This window comes from Geotrypetes seraphini, chromosome 2, assembly GCF_902459505.1.
Source record: "Geotrypetes seraphini chromosome 2, aGeoSer1.1, whole genome shotgun sequence".
Taxonomy (NCBI): Eukaryota; Metazoa; Chordata; class Amphibia; order Gymnophiona; family Dermophiidae; genus Geotrypetes; species Geotrypetes seraphini.
Genome location: NC_047085.1, coordinates 520,468,408 through 520,492,043, shown reverse-complemented (window position 1 = coordinate 520,492,043; position 23,636 = coordinate 520,468,408). Strand labels below are relative to the sequence as shown.

Here is a 23,636-nt window from a genome sequence, read left to right as displayed (position 1 = left end):
CTTTGCCAGGTCTTTCTTTATGTTATTCACACCATCCAGCATGTCTAATCTATTGCAAATTTTGTTATCCGCAAAGAGGCAAATCTTACCCGACAACCCTTTAGCAATATCGTTTATAAAAATGTTAAAAAGAACAGGTCTGAGAACAGAAACTTGAGGCCATTGTTTCCAGCCGGGTGGCACGAAAAAGTAGCTGGGTGGGGTGGGGCAGGACAGGGAAATTTGGTGGTGGGGAAAATTAAATGTGCACTATTTGTATTAGTTAATTATTATTAATTATTTTCCAATGCTCAATATGACTTCCTTTTATAAGGTTTGACACTTAGGCAGTGTTCCAGAAGCATTTAAGCCACCCTTGAAAAAATGTAATGCAGATCCTCTTATTCCAAATAACTACTGGCCAGTATCAAATCTTCCATTTCTTTCAAAACTACTGTATTTGAGAGAGTGGTATTCAACCTTCAAACTCATGTTGAATCAGTTAATGCTTTGCATCCTGCGATAGCAATTCTGCCACAGCAAATGCACTGAAGCCCATAGGAATTGAATGGACTATGTAGTGCATTTGCCATGGGTTTGTAAAAGGGGTCCTAACTGAGTGAACTCCATAGTCACCTAGACCAGTGTTTCTCAACTTCTTCAAGCTAAGTACACCCTAAGTCTAACAAATATCAACCAAGTACCCCAGCCCAAGCTCCGCCCCTGACCCCACCCCCAGTATAATAGTTCTAATTGTAATGTAAGTTCTTCCATTCATTTTTCATGTAGACAAATTTAGTGCAAAATATAGACAGCAGATTATAAATTCTCAAAACTGACACATTTCAATCAATAAATTGAAAATAAAATAATTTTTTCTACCTTTGTTGTCTGGTGATTTAATCAGTTTCTGGTTGGACTTCCTTCTGACTGTGCATCCAACATTTCTTTCTTTCTGCCTCCTGCATGCTTCCTCTCCTCCAGACCTTATTCCCTTCCCCAAACAACATCTCTCTCTGTCTCTCCATAAGTCCAACATTTCTTCCTCTCTCCTCCACCCCTATTGGCAACATGTTTCTCTCGCTCTCCTTGCTCTGTTAAGATCTTGCATCTCTCTGTTCTTCCTCAGGGACTCTCCCCCTCTGTCTATTCTGTCTACACATCCCATAGTCCAGCATCTGCATCCTGTCTTTCCACTTTGGTCCAGGCCTCTCTCTCTGTCTTTCTTCTGCTTACAACCCCCCCTCTCCCCACAATGTCTAGCATTTGTTCTCCTTTCTTCCAGATCTTTCTCTTCCTCTCCCTCGCTCTCCTTCCTCCCTCCCTCCCTCCCTCCTTGGTCCAGAATCTTTCCACCTCTCTACAGTATCTCTCTCTTCCCTCTATACATCCCCAAGTCCAACATCTGCCCCCCCTCTTTTCTGCCTCCCCTTTGTTTCAGGTATCTCCCTCTCTCTATCTTCCTTCTGCTAACATTTTGAGACCTCCAACCTTTGCAGCAGGGGAGGGAATGAGAGAGAGAGAGAGGGAGACATGTTGCCAATGGGGGCGGAGGAGAAAGGAAGAAAAGTTGAACTCATAGAGCAGGGATCTCAAAGTCCCTCCTTGAGGGCCGCAATCCAGTCGGGTTTTCAGGATTTCTTTGAGACCCATGTCATAGAGGGACTCCAGAAATACATTCACACATTCACAATACGAGTTACCTAGGTAGAAAGGGAGTACTATATTAACCTATTACAATTAGGTAAAAGAAAGTCAACAAAGTAGATGGGCAGAGATGATATACTGTCATATGTATAAGCAATGGCTAGTGATAAAAGCTTTCAGGATTACTTTTGAAACAATACAATAATACTGGAACTTTTAGGCCTTTAAGCTCTCTCCACCTAAATACTTTATCGAGCTGCCTTTAAGAACCAACATTTGAGTCCAGAGCCTCAAAACAAGAGGGATATCTGAGTACAAATTCAAGATTTGAGTCCCAGCCTCTCATACCCACTAATTTTCTACACTAAAGCCTCTTGATGAGGATACTAGTAAGTGGAGACTGACTCGGGACATAGCCTTCTCTACTTCAAAGAACTCGTGGTCCTTATGGAAGTGCATTCTATGGAGAGAGAAGTGGAAGACTGCTGACCCCACATCCCCAGTGCTCTCCTCTGGGGCAGCCAACACCGGAGGCACTGGCATCTTCCCCAGAAAGCGAAGCGGTATGATAGAGGCTAGGCGGGAGAATGTAAAGAGGTCCATCAAGCCCATTAGCCTGTTCTCACGGTGGCCAATCCAGGTCACTAGTACCTGGCCAAAACCCAGAGAGTAGCAACATTCCATACAGAATCTCAAAGAATAGCAAGATTCCGGAATCCTAGAGAGTAACAAGATTCTAGAATCCCAAAGAGTATCAACATTCCATGCTTCCGATCCAGGGCAAGCAGTGGCTTCCCCCATGTCTTTCTCAATAACAGATTATGGACTTAAATGGCAGATGAAATATATTGTGAACAAATGCAAAGTGATGCACAGAACATAAGACTAGCCTTTTTGGGTCAGACCAATGGTCCATCAAGCCCAATAGCCCGTTCTCATGGTGGCCAATCTAGGTCACTAGTACCTGGCCAAAACCCAAAGAGTAGCAACATTCCATGCTACCGAACTAGGGCAAGCAGAGGCTTCCACCAGGAATTTGTCCAAACCTTTCTTAAAACCAGCTACGTTGTCTGCTTTTATCACAAGCTCTGGCAACACGTTCCAGAGCTCAACTATTCTCTGCGTGCACATTGGGAAGAATAATCCAAATCATAGTTACTGGATGCTAGGGTCCATCTTGGGGATCAGCACTCATAAAAAAGATCTGGGTATCATTGTGGACAATATGCTGAAATCTTTTGCCCAATATGCAGTAGCAGCAGCCATAAAAGCTAACAAGATGATATGAATTATTCGAAAAAGGATGGTAGTTAAGACGAAGAATATTATTATGCCTCTGTATCGCTTCATGGTTTGACCTGACCTTGAGTAATGTGTTCAATTCTGGTCTTCGTATCTCAAAAAACAGATAAAGAGGGGCATTTTCGATAGGACGTCCAAGTTCGTCTTTGGACGTCTTGAGAAGTGTATCCAAAACTTGGGAGGACAAATGTCCATTTTCAAAACTGCAAGACTTTTTTATTTTTTAATGACCCGCTAGACGTCTTTCGCCCTCAGTGCTCCATCTTTTGGGCCATTTTTGACCAACAAGATGTCTAAATGAAAGAGGCATAAAACAAGCCATTTAGACGTAGGAAGGGCCAGCAGTTGGCCACAAAGACATGCCAACAGAGTAGTGGGATACCTTAGGGGGCACTTCTGTGAACTTCACATAAAGGGTGGCAGGTACACATCTCACCATAACCCCTTTAACATTGTATGCTGAGCCCTCCAACCCACCAAAACCTACTGTACCCACCTGTCTACCACCCCTATAGCCCTTATTACTACAGGTGTCATCTATATGGAATTACAGTAGCATTTTGGTGGACTCGCATGTTCTACCACAAGTGTACCAGTTAGAGTGGGCAATGGGCCTTGGTTCACTGCACTGCCCACCAGGGTACTCCAGAGACCAGCTTGCTACTCCAATATTATTTATTTATTCATTCATTCAATTTTCTATACCGTTCTCCCAAGGGAGCTCAGAATGGTTTACATAAATTTATTCAGGTACATGAGCATTTTTTCCTGTCTGTTCTGGTGGGCTCACAATCTATCTAATGTACCTGGGGCAACGGAGGGATTAAGTGACTTGCCCAAGGTCACAAGGAGCAGTGTGGGTTTGAACCCACAACCTCAGGGTGCTGAGGCTGTAGCTTTAACCACTGCACCACGGGGGGTCACGGGATGCATTGAGCCGCGGCAGACACACGCCGCCTGAGCTCCCGGGCCCCGAGTCCAAATTCGCCCTGTTGCTAGGGAGCCGCGGAACACCAGAGACCCGCGATTTGCAGCGTTGAAAGCCCCCGCTGCATGGAGAAATTTTTATCCTCTCCCGCGCCGCTGATGTCGACCCGCCTGCACAAGAAGGACCGCGAACGCCAGCAGTGCAGCGGGGACAAAATGGCGCCGGGCACCCACGCGCCGGCGATCCAACAGGTAGCGCCTGAGGCGCTGACGGCACTTACACAGGCGGTCACAGTTGCCCTGCAGCCCAGCCTTGATAAACTTTCTGCACAACTTCTCAATATGGAACATCTGCTAACAGAGACGACTGTCAGAACTACCGTACTAGAGACCAGAGTATCCGGTATAGAAGATACACAGACCACCCAGGCAGCTACTCTACTGGAATTACAAACCCTGACCCAGAAGCAAGCAGAGCGCTTGGAGGACCTGGAAAATCGTTCACGTAGGTCCAATTTGCGCTTCCTGGGTATCCCGGAAACGGTAGCAGGCCCAAAGCTACTCCGAACCTTGGAAGTATGGCTCACAAACACCTTTTCTCTACCTGAGGGCTTGGGACCTATCCGGCTTGAAAGGGCACACCGACTGGGCAGGGAACAGGCCCGAGAGGCCCGACCCAGAATGGTCATAGCCAAACTATTGAATTACAACCACAAACTGGAAATCTTGCGCAAATATAAACAACTCCGGGAGACCCTACAATTTGAAGAATCGGAGGTCCGCATCTTCCAGGATTACTCAGCGGCCCTCACAGAGCGCAGGAAGCAATTTTATCCGATTTGTGCCTCCTTGGCTGAGAAAAAAGTACGTTTCCTGTTCTTGTACCCAGCCGTCCTGCGAATTCACCATCTGGGACAATGGCATGCTTTTGACGTGGCTGCGGAAGCGACGCTATACGTGAATACCCACGTGCTTACCCAGTCTGATTTGACCTGATGGAGAGGGCTAAATTCTATGCTCACTTTAGCTAGTACACATGATTTGAGTTGATGTTTATACAACTGTTATGTTCTGCTTGTTTATGGGATAGTGTGTTGTGGATACGTTATCCTCTCTAAGTTTTCCTAGCACTGGGCTAACAATGTATAATAATTCTTGTTGCACTGATGGGACTCGGGGCCTGGAGTGGCATTGCTTTGTGACCTTTCACATCTCTGGGACCGCCCGAGGGCGGACCCCTAGTTGTGATTTCCAAACCATGCGACAGGGGGATAGGCAGGGAAGGGAGGGGAAGAGGATCGAAAGGGGGGGGGGAGTCCTTTGCTATTATATTACTATAGATATAATATAGAGATGAAAGAGAGTGAAGATTTTGAAGTTACTGCGAGATTCTTGCCAGATAACACACTTACTCTATTGAGGGCACTCGGGCGGGTCCTGAGTGCTTTCTGGCTGCCCTGGGTATGGCTGGGAACCTGGGGCGGTTTCTTTCCTCACACTTTACAGTATTGGTTGTTATTCGCCCCTCTCACACAGCATAGCTAATACTCTGAGAATTACCTCCTGGAATGTGTCTGGCATTACATCACCTGTTAAACGCACCAAAATTCTAACACAGTTAAAACGTAATAAAGTAGATATAGCCTGTCTACAAGAAACCCGATTGACCGAGCTAGAGCATCGGAAGTTGAGGAGGTCCTGGGTGGGCGCAGTGTATGCAGCCTCTTCTCCACAAAAGCGAGCAGGGGTGGCGATACTGATTCGCAAGTCTTTACCATATACAGCGAGAGTGATTGATGCCGACACACAGGGTAGATATGTATTGCTACAGATGACGGTAGGAACATACTTTTTCTACCTTTTGAATATTTATGCTCCTAATACTTACGCTCACGCCTTCTTTGAAGGTGTCACGGCATTGCTTTTAGAACGCATTACTGATCCGGTCTATTTAGCTGGAGATTTTTATCAAGTTCTAGACCGCTCTGGGCCGGGACAAAGCGTAGGCTCCTCCCAAACTAGAGGCATACCCTACCTCTGTGCCACTTTGGATCTGGTTGACCCCTGGAGGCTCTTACACCCTACAGAACGGGATTATACTCATCGCTCCAGGGCGCATAACACTCAATCTCGAATAGATTACATTCTTACTACACGAAGGGCATTTCACAATGTGGACGCGGCGGTTGTAGGTCCTGCAGTTATTTCTGATCACGCAATGATTTGGATTGACGTGAACCTGGGCTTTGGCATTCGGGGACCCGTACGCTGGCGCTTCCCTAGTTATTTGTATTCAGATGACCATTTTAAATCTTATTTAACAACTAAATGGGAAGATTTTTTGACCTTTAATGGTCAACACTGTACCGATCCGACGCTGTTTTGGAGCACAGCTAAGGTTGTGCTCAGGGGGGATTGTATAGCATATGTGATAGCGCGGAATCGCCGGTTATCTCGGGGCATCCTTAGGCTAGAAAAAGAATTGGCCTCTGCTAAACACCATTATACACACTTTCCTTCACGAGCTTCTAGGGAACGCCTGATTTCTGTGGAGGCGACCCTTAATTCCTATATCCATGAATGTACGGTTAAAATGCTTCTGTATCAAAAATACCGCTACCATCGCTATGGTAATCGTGCGGGGAAATTATTAGCTCGAGGTCATCGCTATGTAATGGGTCTGAAGGATGATAGGGAGCATTTAAGAACATAAGAACATAAGCAGTGCCTCCGCCGGGTCAGACCATAGGTCCATCCTGCCCGGCAGTCCGCTCCCGCAGCGGCCCAAACAGGTCACGACCTGTCTGAATCACCAGAAGGGGCCCCCTTGCCACCTTGGTTTCCCATTGAGTCCTATCTTCCCATCGAAGTCCTAACCCTCCGGTCTTGCACATGCACGACCTGGTTGGGTTTCTATACTTATTACCTGGTTAGCTTTCTATACCTGTGTTACATCCCAGCACCTCTCTCAGTATCCCACGATCCCTTTATCCCTCAGGAATCCGTCCAATCCCTGTTTGAATCCCTGTACCGTACTCTGCCTGATCACTTCCTCCGGTAGCGCATTCCAGGTGTCCACGACCCTTTGTGTGAAAAAAAAAAAACTTCCTTGCATTTGTTCTGAACCTGTCTCCCTTCAGTTTCTCCGAATGCCCCCTCGTGCCTGTTGACCCCTTCAGCCTGAAGAATCTGTCCCTATCCACTCCACAGCACACATTGCTCAGATTTTTACGGCACATTTCCAGAGGATCTATGGGCGCCAGGACTCGGGAGCTGCCCCACTCATTAGGGATTATTTGGCAGATTCTGGCTTAATGCCGCTCTCTGACCCTGATGTAGAATTTCTTAATGCAGCCATCACTCCTAAAGAATTGTCACATGCTATTAAACAGCAAAGAAATTTCTCGGCTCCGGGGCCAGATGGCTTTACCGCTGAATTTTATAAACTTTTAGCGGAGCAGCTGAGTCCCTTCCTTAGGGACTATTATTCGCAGGTTACGCGGGATGAACATTTTCCCACAGAGGCGAATGAGGCTTTGATTACTTTGATTTTGAAGCCAGGGAAGGACAGCATTGCTCCTGAGTCCTATCGACCCACATCTTTATTAAATGTGGACATAAAAATTTTCTCCAAAATATTGGCTGATAGATTAGCCACTCTTCTCCCGAACGTTATCGCGTCGTCACAGGTGGGCTTTGTAAAGGGTAGGCAGGCGGTCCATAACGTTCGAAAGGCACGCTTATCCTCAATCTCAGGATGTCCCGATGCTCTTACTCAGCTTGGATGCAGCGCAAGCTTTTGACCAAGTTAATTGGACATTTCTCTTTGAAATACTGCACTTTATGGGAATTTCGGGCTGGTTCGCCACAGCGTTACGCACGTTATACTCGACGCCGCGGGCGAGACTGCTTGTTAATGACTCTATCACTGACCCAATATTAATTGAAAGAGTCACACGGCAGGGATGTCCTTTGTCCCCCCTGTTGTTTTTATTGTACTTGGAACCCTTTCTGCGCACTGTAACTCAGGATCCTGATATAGTAGAGGTGGATTTCGGGGATCGTTCATTAAAGGTGTTAGCCTTTGCAGATGACATCTTGTTTATGCTAACTAATCCTTCTCACTCTATTCGACACCTTCTCACATCCCTTAACGAATTTAGATTTTATTCGGGCTTCACCTTAAATTATCAAAAATCTGTTGCTTTAGCTAGTCCGGTAACACTGCAACGGACCTGGAGGGGCCCTTTCCCTTTCACATGGGCTGAGCACTCGATTCGATACTTGGGGGTTTGGATCCCCCGAGACCTCCAGACTCTTTATGACTGTAATATTTCCCCACTACTCCATGACACTTTACGGGACTTACAAAACTGGTCTACTTTCCCGCTCACAGTAGCAGGACGGGTGGCTCTTTATAATATGGTGTTCTTTTCCAAATGGTTGTATCGTTTTCAGGTCCTGCCCCTGCTCTTATCCTATTCTCATAAAGCCTGGTTAATTAAAGGATTACAACGTTTTCTTTGGGGAGGTAAGCGACCCCGCATGCAATTTCTTAGAATGTGCTTACCTAGGGATAGAGGGGGTTATAGCTTATTAAATGTACATTGGTATGCTATTGCTTGTCAGATGAGACACATTAATGATTGGTTTAGGGGGACGTCTGACTTTACTGCGACATCATTGGAGTTGTCTTTGTTGGCTCCGTATCATGTGAGTTATTTCTTGCATGTGGCGGACCCACGGCTTCGTCCTTTGGTGGCCCGGTACCCGATATTTGCACCGGCTAGACGAGCCTGTAAGTGGGTTTGCAAAATTGCTAGATTGTCTTCTGAGGTTTCATTATACTTACCCATCCAAGGCAATGGAGCCTTTCCGCCTGGACTGCAAAATACCGCCTTCCAGAGGTGGGGTGTGAAGGGACTTCAATACCTATTCCACTTATTCTCCGAGGAGGGGAGACTGGCAACTTTTGCTGACTTATGTCGGACATTTACTTTAACACCCAATGATTTTTTTGCATATTACCAAATCCGACATTACGTTCAGTCTCTTCCGGCGCACCATCTTGAGGAAGATAACAGGGAGGCTCTTTCAGAACTCTTTAGCCTTTCTGCACAACAGCGGATTCCGCTTCGCTTTCACATAGTGGGGATCCGGGATGGACACTCTGGCACTAATTTGGCCATCTTGGCGGCAACATGGGCTGAGGACTTGCACTGCACGCTAACGGCCCAACAACTACAGAGGACGCTGAAAAACATTCTGAAGGTGTCTCCTAATATTGTCCACTGGGAAATGCAGTTAAAACTTGTTTTGAGACTCTATATCCCGCCGGAACGAGCAGCCCGGATGGGGATTACTACAATTCACTCTTGCCCGAAATGTGCACAAGCTCATGCTTCATTGGGGCATATGCTTTGGAATTGCCCCAAAATTCAACAGTTCTGGCGACATTTAGGGCATTATATTACGCAGCTTTGGGGGAGGCGTTGGCTCCCACAACCGAAAGCTTTATTTGGACTTTATAATATAGCTGCGCCCAAACCCAAAGGAATGTCAGCTTTTGTCACTAGAGTGCTTTTGATGGGCAAGAAGGCAATTCTTACTAACTGGTTGTCCCGTGATCCCCCTTCCTACGCTCAATGGAGAGCGTTGATGATTGTTCATGCGACGCTGGAGCGGCGACTGGTGGGGGATTTAGATCGTGGACTGGGCCGCAAATTCTGTCAGACCTGGAAATGCTTCTGGCAGGACCTCACACCATATGCTCGCAGTAGACTCTTGAATTGTTAGGACTATTTTACACTCTCAGTCCTGGTAGTGGCATTGGACTTTTGGGGGGGGGGAGGGAAGGGAGGGATGGGAGGGAGGGGAGGGGGTGAACTAGCACTGTTATTCTCTGGATTTGTATGCAACTTCTATTTGTACGTTCTGGTTGAAATAATAATAAAAATCATTTGACTATATAACCACTGCACCACACTCTCCCTCAATAGCACTGGCCATAAGATCTGCAGCTGTCAGAGACACAGATATGAACTGTTTCAGTCTTATCTTTGGAGGGTGGGAGGGGATGAAACTAAATGCAGCTAACTAAATTTTTGTGGTTAGGCCCAAAACTGGACTGCCTCATAGAAACATAGAAATAGACGGCAGATAAGGGCCACGGTCCATCAAGTCTGCCCACCCCAATAACCCTCCCCTACCTTTCTCTGTGAAGAGATCCCACGTGACGATCCCATTTTGTCTTAAAATCGGTCACGCTGCTGGTCTCGATTACTTGTAATGGAAGATTATTCCAGCGATCAACCACCCTTTCGGTGAAGAAGTATTTCCTGGTATCACCGTTTAGTTTCCCGCCCCTGATTTTCCACAGATGCCCTCTTGTTGCCGTGGGGCCTTTGAAAAAGAAGATATCCTCTTCCACCTCGATACGGCCCGTGAGATATTTGAACGTCTCGATCATGTCTCCCCTCTCTCTGCGTTCCTCGAGTGAGTATAGCTGCAATTTTTTCAGCCGTTCCTCATACGGGAGATCCTTGAGTCCCGAGACCATCCGGGTGGCCATTCGCTGGACCGACTCAAGTCTCAGCACATCTTTGCGGTAATGCGGCCTCCAGAATTGTACACAGTATTCCATATGGGGTCTCACCATGGATCTATACAATGGCAGAATGACTTCGGGCTTACGGCTGACAAAACTCCTACGTAGACAACCTATGATTTGTCTAGCCTTAGATGACGCTTTCTGCACTTGCTTGGCAGTCTTCATGTCCTCACTGATGATCACCCCTAAGTCACGTTCTGCTACAGTCCTCGCTAGGATCTCACCATTAAGGATGTAAGTCTTGCTTGGATTTTGGCTGCCAAGGTGCATGACTTTACATTTTACGGTATTGAAACTTAGTTGCCAGGTCCTGGACCAGCACTCCAGTAGGAGTAGGTCATGCACCATACTGTTGGGCATTGAGTTTCCGTCCGGCACTGTGCTTTTGTCTGTTGTGTTCTTGCCTACTACATTGCATAGTTTGGCGTCATCGGCAAATAGCGCTATTTTACCTCGAAGTCCCTCAGCCAAGTCCCTTATGAAGATGTTGAATAGGATCGGGCCCAAGACCGAGCCGTGCGGCACTCCACTGATCACCTCCGTCGTTTCGGAGGGGGTGCCGTTTACCACCACCCTCTGAAGCCTACCTCCAAGCCAGTACCCAACCCATGCTGTCAACGTGTCTCCCAATCCTATAGAGCTCATCTTGTTCAACAACCTGCGGTGTGGTACGCTATCGAATGCTTTGCTGAAGTCCAAGTATACGATGTCTAGGGACTCCCCAACATCCAGCTTTCCCGTCACCCAGTTAAAGAAGCTGATTAGGTTGGATTGGCAGGACCTCCCCTTAGTAAATCCATGTTGACGCGTATCTCGTAGATTCTCCTCGTTCAGGATCGTATCCAATTGGCATTTGATTAGAGTTTCCATTAGCTTGCTCATTATTGATGTGAGACTCACCGGTCTGTAGTTAGCAGCCTCCATCCTGCATCCTTTTTTGTGGAGTGGAATGACGTTAGCCATTTTCCAGTCCAACAGGACTTTACCTGTACTAAGGGAGAGATTGAAGAGCACGGATAGCGGTTCCGCCAAGATGTCACTTAACTCCCTGAGTACCCTGGGGTGTAGGTTGTCTGGTCCCATTGCTTTGTTAACCTTGAGATTAGACAGCTTAAAGTGGACAGTGCTGGGTGTAAACTCAAAATTTTGAAATGGGTCTACCGAGCTATCCCTTGTCTGCAGCTGAGGGCCGGATCTCGGCGCCTCACAGGTGAAGACTGAGCAGAAGTATTCATTTAAAAGTTCAGCTTTTTCGGAGTCCGATTCTACATAGTTCCCGTCTGGTTTCCTAAGGCGTACTATCCCGCCTGTGTTTCTGTTTCTGTCACTAATATACCTGAAGAAGGATTTATCGTCCTTCTTGATGTTCTTCGCTAGATTCTCCTCCATTCGGAATTTGGCCTCTCTGACCGTTGTTTTGACGGCTCTTGACTTGGCCAGATAGTCTTCTCTAGAGTCCTGCTTCCCTGATTGTTTGTAAGAGATGAACGCTCTTTTCTTTTCTTTTATGAGGTCTGAGATCTCTGCAGAGAACCTCTGTGGCTTATTGTTTCTTCGCCATTTACTTACCAATTTTATATAGCGGTTGGTTGCTTCTTGTATGGTAGCTTTTAGAGTCCACCACATTATTTCTACATTATCCGTTTCTGCTCGGTTATGCAGCGCCTGATGGATGAAATCCCCCATGCCCTCGAAGTTGGCGTCCTTGAAGCTGAGGACCTTGGTTAATGTGTTAGATTTTGCGAAACCTTTCCTGAGATTGAACCATACCATATTGTGGTCACTGGAGGCCAACATGTCGCCCACCGAGACCTCTGTGACACTTTCCCCATTGGTAAGTATCAGGTCCAGTATTGCCCGATCCCTTGTTGGCTCCAATACCAGTTGCCTGAGTCGTGCTCCCTGAATAGAGTTTAATAGCCTCCTGCTGCTGTTGGTCGCAGAGGAAAGTGTGGTCCAGTTCACATCAGGCATATTGAAGTCACCTAACAATACTGTGTCCCCACGCAAGGTGATATTCTCTATATCCTCGATTAATTCCATATCCAGGTCATCCTGTTGTCTTGGGGGTCTGTATACTACACCAAGATACAGGCTTTTGTCCTTCCCCCTGGCCAAATTCACCCAAAGGGATTCCCCTGTGTACCTGACATCTGCGATTCTGGTGACTTTAATGTCATCTTTGGTATATAGTGCTACCCCTCCTCCCAATTTGCCCTCCCTGTCTCGGCGAAGCAAGTTGTAACCTGGTATGACCATGTCCCACTCGTGGGAGTCCGTGAGCCAGGTCTCGGATATCGCCACCACATCCAGGTCGGTGTTCCTCATTTCCGTCTCCAATTCCAGGATCTTGTTTCCCATACTGTGGGCGTTGACGTACATAGCCCTCCATGTTGTATGTTTGCTATATCTCTGTGGGGATATTCCCGCTCGAGCTACTTGGACTCCTTTAGTGCAATTTGCAATGTGTGTAATCCTCCTAGACCCAGAATTACAGCGTGAACTTGCCCCAGACTCGGAAATGTGTACACTCTCCCTCGACCCAGAATTACAATGTGAACCTACCCCAGATTCGGAAATGTGTGTACCCACCCCAACCCCAGAAATGCAATGTTTACTTACCTCAGTCTCATCAAAGTATTTGCAGCTTGGCTCACCAGGTAGGTTAATTGTGCCTGTACCCTCCCCCAACTTACCTAGTTTAAAGCCCTGTGAAGTAGGTGGGCTAGTCAGTGTCCAAAGACGTTCTTTCCTCTTCTGGTCAGGTGTAGCCCGTCTGGTCCCTGTAGTCCTTGTAGTGCCTCTCCATGGTGCAGGAACCCGAAGTTCATCTCCTTGCACCATCCCACTGTATTTCTAGATTCTGGGGCTTCCTTGCAGATCGAGTTCTCCTCTAAGATACTGGGAGTCCTTTTCGATTCCTCTCTTACTTTCAAGGATCAAATAAATTCTCTGGTTAAGAAATGCTTTTTTAGTTTATGAATGCTGAGGAAGGTTAGAACTCTTTTCCATCATCAACATTTTTCTGTTTTGGTCCAATCAATTATATTATCCCGGTTAGATTATTGTAATGGTATTTATTTCGGCATAACAAAGATCTGTCTCCAAAGATTACAATTGATTCAGAATACCGCTGCGAAGTTGATTTTTGGAAAAAGTAAATTTAACCATGTGACTCCTCTGCTTCTGAGTCTTCATTGGCTCCCAGTTTATCTCAGGATTCAATTTAAATGTCCTTGCATCACTTTCAAAATCTTATATGGTATTTATATTCCTCTTGTTCCTCTGCTATGGAACATTTACACACACAGGTTACGAGTCGGGTGGAGGCGTTGCCGAGGCAAGCTCCGAGCCCCTTTTATTATGTTTCTAAGCTAATGACATCATAGTAACTCCCCCGTGTTCATCTCTAATGATTGGTGGATACAAAGGTACATGCTTTTACATTGTGTCACCCTCAGCTCTGCTTGTAGGCAATGCCTGATTAACACGTAGACAATACCTGAATCTTTACACGTATTCAATGCCTGTCAGCTGAGGTCCTTTTCCAAATAAGGACTACTTAAATAAGATAAGGGTTAATTTGTGACAAGTAAGGGGGAGAGAGGGAATGATTCAGCATTCTGTCACAGGGACCAGGAAGTCAGTGTGCTGACCTCGCCCTGATTCAGAATGGCGTCTCTACATCTCCTCTTTCCTTACTATTTTCAAGGGCTTTATAGAAGTAAGGAAAATCTGCTCGGGATAATTTGCGGTATTGACCATAACATGGACTTATGCATAAGTTAAACAAAGAAGGCAGGCATTGAACAAAAAAACAGAAAGCGATCAAAAGACCTATTCCAATGAGTAGATACTGCAAAATGACCCGGTTGTGATAGGGCAGAAGACACTACAGGGATTCAAAGAAGGTTTGGATAAATTCCTGAAGGATAAGGGGATTGAGGGGTATGGGCAGAAGTAGTGATAGGTTTTAGGATGAGACAGGGACCACTTGACTGGTCATGGACCTGATGGGCCGCCGCGGGTGCGGACTGCTGGGCGCGATGGACCTCTGGTCTGACCCAGTGGAGGCAACTTCTTATGTTCTTATTCATTGGCCAGATGGTAGCCAGGACCATAAAGCATTCCACCACTGTGGTAAGATATCTTGACGCATATTAGAGGCCAGATCATGTAGCTGCTGAATTTGTTCTTTTATACTGTTGCTGTTATCGGTTAGATTAAAACAGCACATATTTTTAATGGTTTTGCAACCGTGATGATGTAATAATAAGAGATAATCTATGGCTGTCCGCATTTCATTTTGTTCTTGATTTAACAAGCTAAGTGCGTGTGAGGTATGATTGATGTTTTTAGCTAATGCATATGCCAATCGGGCTAAAGTTTTATGATTATATAATGCTAACCCAGGTACTCCCACTAAAGAAACTGCCAAAGCGATATATTCTGCTTTTGATAGCAAGTCGACATTACTATCACACTGGTCATAAGACATAACTATCAGAGGTTATAGAGACAGAGCGTTTTTCTTTCGTAATCCTGGGATTAATCAGTTGCTTTTTATTTACCAAGGCTGCTACTAATCTACTAAGGCAGCATTGTGTGTTGTGTGATAAATTAGCTAGAATATTTCGCTTTCCACATGTCCAAAACCATCCTGCAGGCAGGACAAGGTGAGCATTAATATATGAAATATTTACAAAATGCGAACAGTTCCACAACCCTAGTCCACTGTCAATGCAGTTTCTAGTACAATTTTTTACCCTAGCACAAGACAGATTTTTATGATTTGCTACAATGGGGGTATAAATGGTCATGGCATCCCGAGGTAATTTTCGGGCTACTTTTCCCCATGATGTAAACATGATACTTCATCTTCAGTCATAAAATTGGTTAGTTGGGAAATATCTCCTATTCCCCCTGATACTTTACACACTGGAATTAAACAAGAGCCTAACAAAGTGTGTGCGTCAATGCTCTGCTGTAAGCAGAAATAGTCATTTCCTGAAATATCTGCTATTTTTTCCCAAATTTTCTATTTTTTCTTTGCTCCCATGATTCCCCAGCAGAAGGTAAAGGAAGACTAAGAAAAGTTAACAAGCAAATAACAATCATTCAAGAATTATAAGTTAATTGTGCAAAAATAGCAGCAGTAAAATTTTCAGGAGTCATTTCTTTCTCTGTTTGTTTCAATGTGAGAACGGCTTGATCACTTAAGCTTTTAATGTGTCCCCAAGTCACAGGATCAGTCTTAGGATAACGCTTTCTTTACCGGTCGTCTTGCTGTGGTATGGGAACTTAGGATGAAATCAAACTCAGGAATGGGGTTCTGCAAATGTTGGTGCCGGTTGGATTTTCATCAAAGTATTTTTTACCATTGTATTTTTTTTATTGAATTTTCATGGTTTTATATGTCAGTGTTTAATAAATTATCTCCAGAACATCTGTATCCACAGTTTTTGTTTGCAGTGCAAGAATAACAGTAGCTACTTCTGATCGTTGAGCGGATTGTTGCGGGGAGTGAATAAGACCCAAGAAGTATTTTCTTGGGTCCAGGGCCCGACTGCGCGTGTCTTGCTGCCATCTGTATAGACAGTAAGAGCATCAATTATAGGTATTAAGCTTAGAGCAGAATGAAAATCCAAAACGCTTTCTGCAACTAGAATTAATCATCTATTTTTAGGATAATGATGACAAATATGACCGATATAATTTGTTAATGCAATTTGCAATTCATCATTATATTCAAAAAGAAATTCCCATTGATCTTGTGAAATGGGAACGGTGAGAGATATCAAGTCTAATCCCATAATGTCTAAGGCTCTATTTCTTGCCTTACATATTAGCGAATTATACATGTATTGAGGAGAGCTGATATGTGGTAAATAGATCCATTCTACTATATGTAAACGATTATCTGGGGTTAGCTGGCCTAAAACCGCAATAGATAGGTGTTTCTGCGGAAGGATTAATAAAGAAAGTGCTATATTATCCTGAATCCTATCAACCCATTGAGTTAATAAATGCTGGTTAATAATCGCTATCACTTTTTGAATGTTTGGTGTTATATAGATCAAATCTGAAGGTTGTTTGCCTTTAGTCAAAAGATGAAATGAGGGGCTGAGATGATCAGTAGGTATATTAAAATAGGGGCGTACCCAATTAAGAGTGTCCAGGATTTGTTGCAGTTCAACATACATGATTATAGAATGAAGTTTGAAAGTAATAATGGTAGGAGCTGCATACGATTGTAGTAATTTGTGACCCAAATAGATATAAGGATACTGCTTCTGAATTTTTTTTGAGCTGCAATGCACAACCCGTAATGTTTTAAATGTGTGGTCAACTCAGAAATCCATTCTGTTTTTATTTTTGGTGCTGCTATTAATATGCTTGAGAAACATATATCTGACACAGAGTGGGACTGTTTAACATCCCTTGTGGCAAGACCGTCCACTGATACCTCCGAGTTGGCTTACTATGATTAAGAACGCAAATTTTTCTTTATCATCTGGATGTAGAGGAATGGTAAAAAAACAATCTTTAAGGTCTATTACCAAAACCTCCCATTGTATCGGGATTATGTTAGGATTTGGAGTTCCACATTGTAAAGGGCCCATTGGTTGAATGCATTGATTTATTTTCCTAAGATCATGTAGTAATCGCCATTTACCTGATTTTTTCTTTATTACAAACACCGGAGAATTCCAAAGGCTCTATATGTTTAGCATTCAATTGTTCTTGAACTAATTGATGTAAAGCTAACTTTGGCTGGGTTAATGGCCATTGCTCCACCCATTGTGGGGTTGCAGTAAGCCACTTTCAGGGCAAGGCCGTATGATTCATTATTGTATCTGTAATACAGTGTTGAATTGTGATATCAAATCCCTTCCCCAGAGATTTAGATGGACTGGTAAGATATAATAATAATAGTAACAGCAATACCGTGAAGTTCTATGCGGTTTACAAAGATTAAGCAAAGGTACAAATTGATTGACTTTAAGAGGGGAGGAAGAAAGAGGGTTAATAGGACAGGAAATCCATTTTTGAGGAGAGAGTGATCAATAGAACAAGTTAATCGCTATAGAGGGGAGAGAGAAGAGAGGATCAGTTGTCTAGATACTTTAGGAACAGGTGTGTTTTCAGACGTTTCCTAAATTCCTCATAAGTAGTGGGCGAAAGCAATTGTTCTAGGTCTTTACCCCATGATGCTGCTTGGTGCGAGAGAAGATGTTCATGGTGTTTTTTCAGTTTACAACCTCCCATTGGGGGGGAAACGAAGTTGGAATGTGAGCTTCTCTTGTGTCTGTTGGCTGAGAAGACGAAAAGGTCAGTTATATATTTAGGGGCAAGTCCGTGTAGTGCTTTGAAGAAGAAGCAGGCAAATTTAAACTTGGTAAGATATAGGGTCTGACAGTGGCTGTCTGCTTTGTTCCTTCTACCGTAACTGTTAGCCAATATTTACTTTGCTTAGCCTCTTGCTTTCCCCCAATTCCCCACACTTGCTTTACTTGATCAATAGGCCATTCTGAGTGCTATCACAGTGACACCAGCTCCAGTATCTAATAACCCTTGAAATAAAATGTTATTGAAATATACATTCACCAAAGGATATGGGTTGCTCAATATTCGTTTGTATTCTATAGCCTGCTAAATGAGACACATTAATGAAGGGCCCTGAAGGGCTGTATCTACAAGAGATTCGTTGACAGATCACTGTCATTCCAAGGAGGCAAATGGAATAAATGTCTAACCACCCTCATTTCTAATTCACCCTCCTACCAATCCTTCAGGAAATCAATTAAAACCTACCTCTTTGATAAATTTCTCCGACTCCTTCTTGCCTGTGTTATCTCTGACATACTTCCGGATATACCAAACTACTCTCGGCTTACTAATGTAATTGAAAGTATTTTCTGTAACATCGCTGTCTGTGTACAGTCTCTTCCTCTGTAAACCGCTTTGAACTGCACATGGTATTGTGGTATACAAGTTATTATTATTATTATAATACCAAGCTGGAACTATCGGTTCTTTTTCCTTATCATATTAGTTGTCTCTTGCATGTTTCGGCTCCTGCCCTCCATCCTTTGGTGGCAATATACCCCATATTTGCCCCAGCACGGAGGGCATGGCGCTGGGTTTGTAAATGTCTTGGTTTGTCTCCTGAGGTATTTCCCTTTCTCCCGATTCAGTTCAGAGATGAGCCCAAAGGGGATTATGTTATCTTTTTCATATGTTTACAGAATCTGGACAGTTGGCCTCTTTTCCTAATTTAAACAGGACCTATGGCCTCTGGGAGCTGGACTTTTTAGCATACCTTCAACTCTGCCATTATGTCCGATCCCTACCAGCTTGTCATCTTACTGAAACTTGTCGGGAAGTCGTTTCTGAGATGTTTAATTTATCAGCTCAACAACAATCCCTCTACGATTCTATATGGTGGGGCTCTTGGACTGTCAATCTGGCCCTAATTTGGAGCTTTTGGTGACATCCTGGACAGATGATCTACACTGTACTCTCTCGGTGCACCACTTGCAGAGGGCGTTAAAGACTGCTAGAAAAGTCTTGGCTAATGTTGTCCATTGGGAATTGCAATTCAAGATAATATTACGCCTTTATATTTTGCCATCACGAGCCTATCGAATGGGCATTACGTTTTCTCATGATTGTCCTAAATGTACTCAAGCCCGTGCCTCGCTGGGACATATGCTTTGGGCCTGCCCATTTATAACACAGTTTTGGACTAGGTTGGGGCAATATATTTTAGCTCTCTGGCGGAGGCGCTGGACCCCCATGCCTACAGCTCTGTTTGGCATCTATGCGATAGCTTCACCTAAGTCAAGAGGACTGTCTGCATTTGTGGCCATGATGGGAAAGAGGGTTATTTTGACTAATTGGTTGTCTGCTGGCCAGCCCACTTCTTCTCAGTGGAGGTCCATGATGATCATCCATGCTTCATTCGAGCATCGACAGTTCAGGGACTTGGACACTGTGGAGGGATGCCGTTTCAGTTCCATATGGGAACCTTTTTGGATGGCTCTAACCCCACATGCTCGCAGCAGATTGTTGAATATTTGTAGTTGACTGCTTTCTTTTTGTTCTGGAGCTGTTTATTGTTTTTTTGGGGGGTGGGAGGGGGATTGGGGTATATTTGGTGCGTATTCCAAGGAAAATTGTTGTATCCTGGTTAGCATATTATCTTGCATGTTTCTTTTCAATAAACGCATTTCAACATAAATCTGACTGCTGACTAAAACTTTTCCCACATTCTGGACATGTATATATGGTTTTGCCCCAGTATGAATTCTCATGCCTTTTTAAATTTGATTGACTATTGAAGCTTTCACCATATTCTGGACATGTATATACTTTCTCTTCAGTATGAATCTTGTGGCAGGGATGCTTGGGTTAGGCCAGAGTGACCTACCTGGGGCCCCGTGCCACAAGGAATAAAGGTTTGTGACCTGGACTCTGCCAGTGGCTCCCAAGCCCACTGGTGTGCTCTGGCTATGCTTTTCACTGAGTGCATAAAATAAGTTCGCTACACTGAGTTTCAAAACCAAACCAATGCTCAGTTTAATTGGTGTGCATTAATTAAATCCAAATACATGTCAGATGAGCAATTCACAACAAAATAAGTCTTGTGCCTATATTTTCAGGCTCTGGCAATCTTACAAACTTTTCCAAACAGAGAAAAAAGCAAACCTTAAACCACAGGGTTTCCTCCCCCCCTTTTAATCACAGTGCTAAAGCAGTAATTCCGCCCTAGGCTTGACGGTGGCTCTGCTTTCCAGAAAAAAAAACACATCAGGCTAAAGGTTTCAAGGTTTTATTAAAATTTGATTTAATGACTTATCTAATTTCTAAGCAAGTTTACAATATAAAAAAAGAGAGCATGAGCATAAAGAGATACACTACTCCCTCTCTGTAAGGCTTCACTACTACAGTCTTTTATGGAACAGGCTGGAGAATAAGCAGTGCTGAGGAATACAGTTCTAAACCCAGAAAAAACCCCCACTAAACTTAAACAGTCTTTTCCTTTCCCTGGAACCCTCTCCAGAGTTCCAGTTCTCACAGAGCTATCAATTTGGAAAGTCCAGTCCAGGTTTTGTTACCACTTCCCTGGGTCACACAAGGTCCAAGCAGAAAAAACAAAAAGAAACATAACAGGCTTTCCTTTTCTCTTGTTTACTTAGGTGCCAGTATAGCACTCTCATAAAGCAAACTAGTATTCTAACAAAAATACAGGAAACCTCACACCTCTTATGCTGGAGTTATAATTCCATGAGGTCCTCTGTTTCCAGCTCTGATGGTCAGCTACTTTGCCATTGCATAGGAATGTCTGCATAAGATTCCTCCCCAGAACTCCCTGGCTCTGGGCTGATGTCCTCCATCTCCCAGTCAGCAAGCTGGGGTGAGAGAGCATGAGGACTTCCTTCCTCCTTGCCCTGTCTCTTCTGCTTCTCCCCCTCCTATCAGGAGTAAAAGGGTTTGCCTTAACACGCCCCACCCCCTTAGCTAACACAGGAGAATTCTTAAAGGAACCATCCCCCTCTATCAGGGGTTCCACCCTGTTCTTTCCTACTGGCACAGGGATAAACCTAGAGGCTCTAGGGATTTGTAGTTTTCTGTAATGCAATGTTTCTGGTTTAAACCTAGGTTCTGTGGAGGAAAAAGGGACTTGATGGGCACTTGGCACAGGGTTTCTATCACACTGCGCGAGGTCCCTGCCACAATTTTCATGTGCATTTTTAAATATGATTGCCCATTTAAACTGTTCCCACATTCTGAACAGGTATATGGTTTCTCTCCAGTATGAATCCTCTTGTGTTGTCTTAAATGTAATTGCTGATTAAAGCTTTTCCCAACTTCTTAATAGGTATATGGTTTTTCTCCAGTATGAATCATCTTGTGCGTTTTTAAACTTGTTTGCTGACTAAAGCTTTTTCCACATTCTGGTTTCTCTCCAGTATGACTCCTCTCGTGCTTTCTTAAATTTGCTTGCTGATTAAAGCTTTTCCCACATTCTGGACATGTATATGGTTTCTCTCCGGTATGAATCCTCTCATGTTGTCTTAAATTTGATTGGTGATTAAAGCTTTTCCCACATTCTGTACATGTATATGGTTTCTCTCCAGTATGAATTCTCTTGTGCCTTTTAAAACTTGTTTGATATTTAAAGCTTTTGCCACATTCTGGACATGTATATGTTTTTTCTCCACTATGAATCCTCTTGTGTTTTATTAAATGTAATTGCTGACTAAAGCTTTTCCCACATTCTGAACAGTCATATGGTTTCTCTCCAGTATGAATCCTTTGGTGCTTTCTTAAATTTGCTTGCTGATTAAAGCTTTTCCCACATTCTGGACATGTATATGGTTTCTCTCCGGTATGAATCCTCTTGTGCGTTTTTAAACTTGTTTGATGATTAAAGCTTTTTCCACATTCTGAACAGTTATATGGTTTCTCTCCAGTATGAATCCTCTCGTGCTTTCTTAAATTTGCTTGCTGATTAAAGCTTTTCCCACATTCTGGACATGTATATGGTTTCTCAACGGTATGAATCCTCTTGTGCGTTTTTAAACTTGTTTGCTGATTAAAGCTTTTCCCACATTCTGGACATGTATATGGTTTCTCTCCAGTATGAATTCTCTTGTGCCTTTTAAAACTTGTTTGATATTTAAAGTTTTTCCCACATTCTGGACATGTATATGGTTTTTCTCCAGTATGAATTCTCTTGTGCCTTTTAAAACTTGTTTGATATTTAAAGTTTTTCCCACATTCTGGACATGTATATGGTTTTTCTCCAGTATGAATCATCTTGTGTTTTATTAAATGTAATTGCCGACTAAAGCTTTTTCTACATTCTATACATGTATATGGTTTCTCTCCAGTATGAATCCTCTCGTGTTCTCTTAAATTTGATTTCCAACTAAAGCTTTTCCCACATTCTGAACAGGTATATGGTTTTTCTCCCGTATGAACCCTCTCGTGCCTTTTTAAACTTCTTTGCTGATTAAAGCTTTTCCCACATTCTGGACATGTATATGAGTTTTCTCCCATATGAATCCTCTCATGTTCTCTTAAATTTGATTGGCAACTATAGCTTTTCCCACATTCTGAACAGGTATATGGTTTTTCTCCAGTATGAATCCTCTCGTGTTCTCTTAAATTTGATTGCCAACTAAAGCTTTTCCCACATTCTGAACAGGTATATGGTTTTTCACCAGTATGAATCCTCTTGTGCATTCTTAAACTTCTTTCATGAATAAAGCTTTTCCCACAATCTGGGCATCTATATGGTTTCTCTCCAGTATGAATCCTCTTGTGCTTTCTTAAACTTATTTGCTGATTAAAGCTTCTCCCACATTCTGTACATGTATATGGTTTTTCCCCACTATGAATTCGCGTGTGCATCTTTAAACTTGAGTGCTGATTAAACTTTTTACCACATTCTGGACATGTATATGGTTTCTCTCCAGTATGAATTCTCTTGTGCATCTTTAAACTTGCGTGATGATTAAAATTTTTACCACATTCTGGACATGTATATGGTTTCTCTGCAGTATGAATTCCCTTGTGCATCTTTAAACTTGCATGATGATTAAAATTTTTACCACATTCTGGACATGTATATGGTTTCTCTCCAGTATGAATTCTCTTGTGCATCTTTAAACTTGAGTGCTGATTAAAATTTTTACCACATTCTAGACATGTATATGGTTTTTCTCCAGTATGAATCCTCTCATGTTTCCTTAAATCTGATTGCTCATTAAAGCTTTTCCCACATTCTGAACAAATATATCGTTTCTCTCCAGTATGAATCCTCTTGTGTCTTTTTAAATTTGATTGTACATTAAAGCCTTTCCCACATTCTGGACATGTATATGGTTTCTCTCCAGTATGAATCCTCTTGTGCGTTTTTAAACTTGTTTGCTGATTAAAGCCTTTCCCACATACTGTACAGGTATACTGTTTCTCTACTGTATGAATCTTCTGTTTTCTTAAACTTGATTGGTGATTAAAACGTTTGCCACATTCCAGATAAGTAAATGTTCTCACACTTTCATGGATCCTCTGAAGACATTTTAAACCTGGTTGATGATAAAAAGTTTTATCACAATATAAAGATGTAAAATGTTTCCCTTTGCATTATTTTGTGTAT

General features: G+C 43.5%; 1 protein-coding gene and 1 pseudogene across 1 annotated transcript in view; one reads left to right on the top strand and one right to left on the bottom strand.

Annotated features, from left to right (window-relative positions):
• Window positions 1–23,636, top strand: part of LOC117354670 — a 273,540-nt pseudogene that overhangs the window by 144,491 nt on the left and 105,413 nt on the right.
• The window catches only part of LOC117354673 (zinc finger protein 850-like), a 42,367-nt gene continuing 39,038 nt past the window's right edge, over window positions 20,308–23,636 (bottom strand). Inside the window, exon 4 of the mRNA XM_033932525.1 lies at window positions 20,308–23,565. Within this exon, the coding sequence (XP_033788416.1) occupies window positions 21,344–23,565 (2,222 nt within the window). The 3' untranslated portion in view covers window positions 20,308–21,343. The remainder of the gene's footprint in view (window positions 23,566–23,636) is intronic.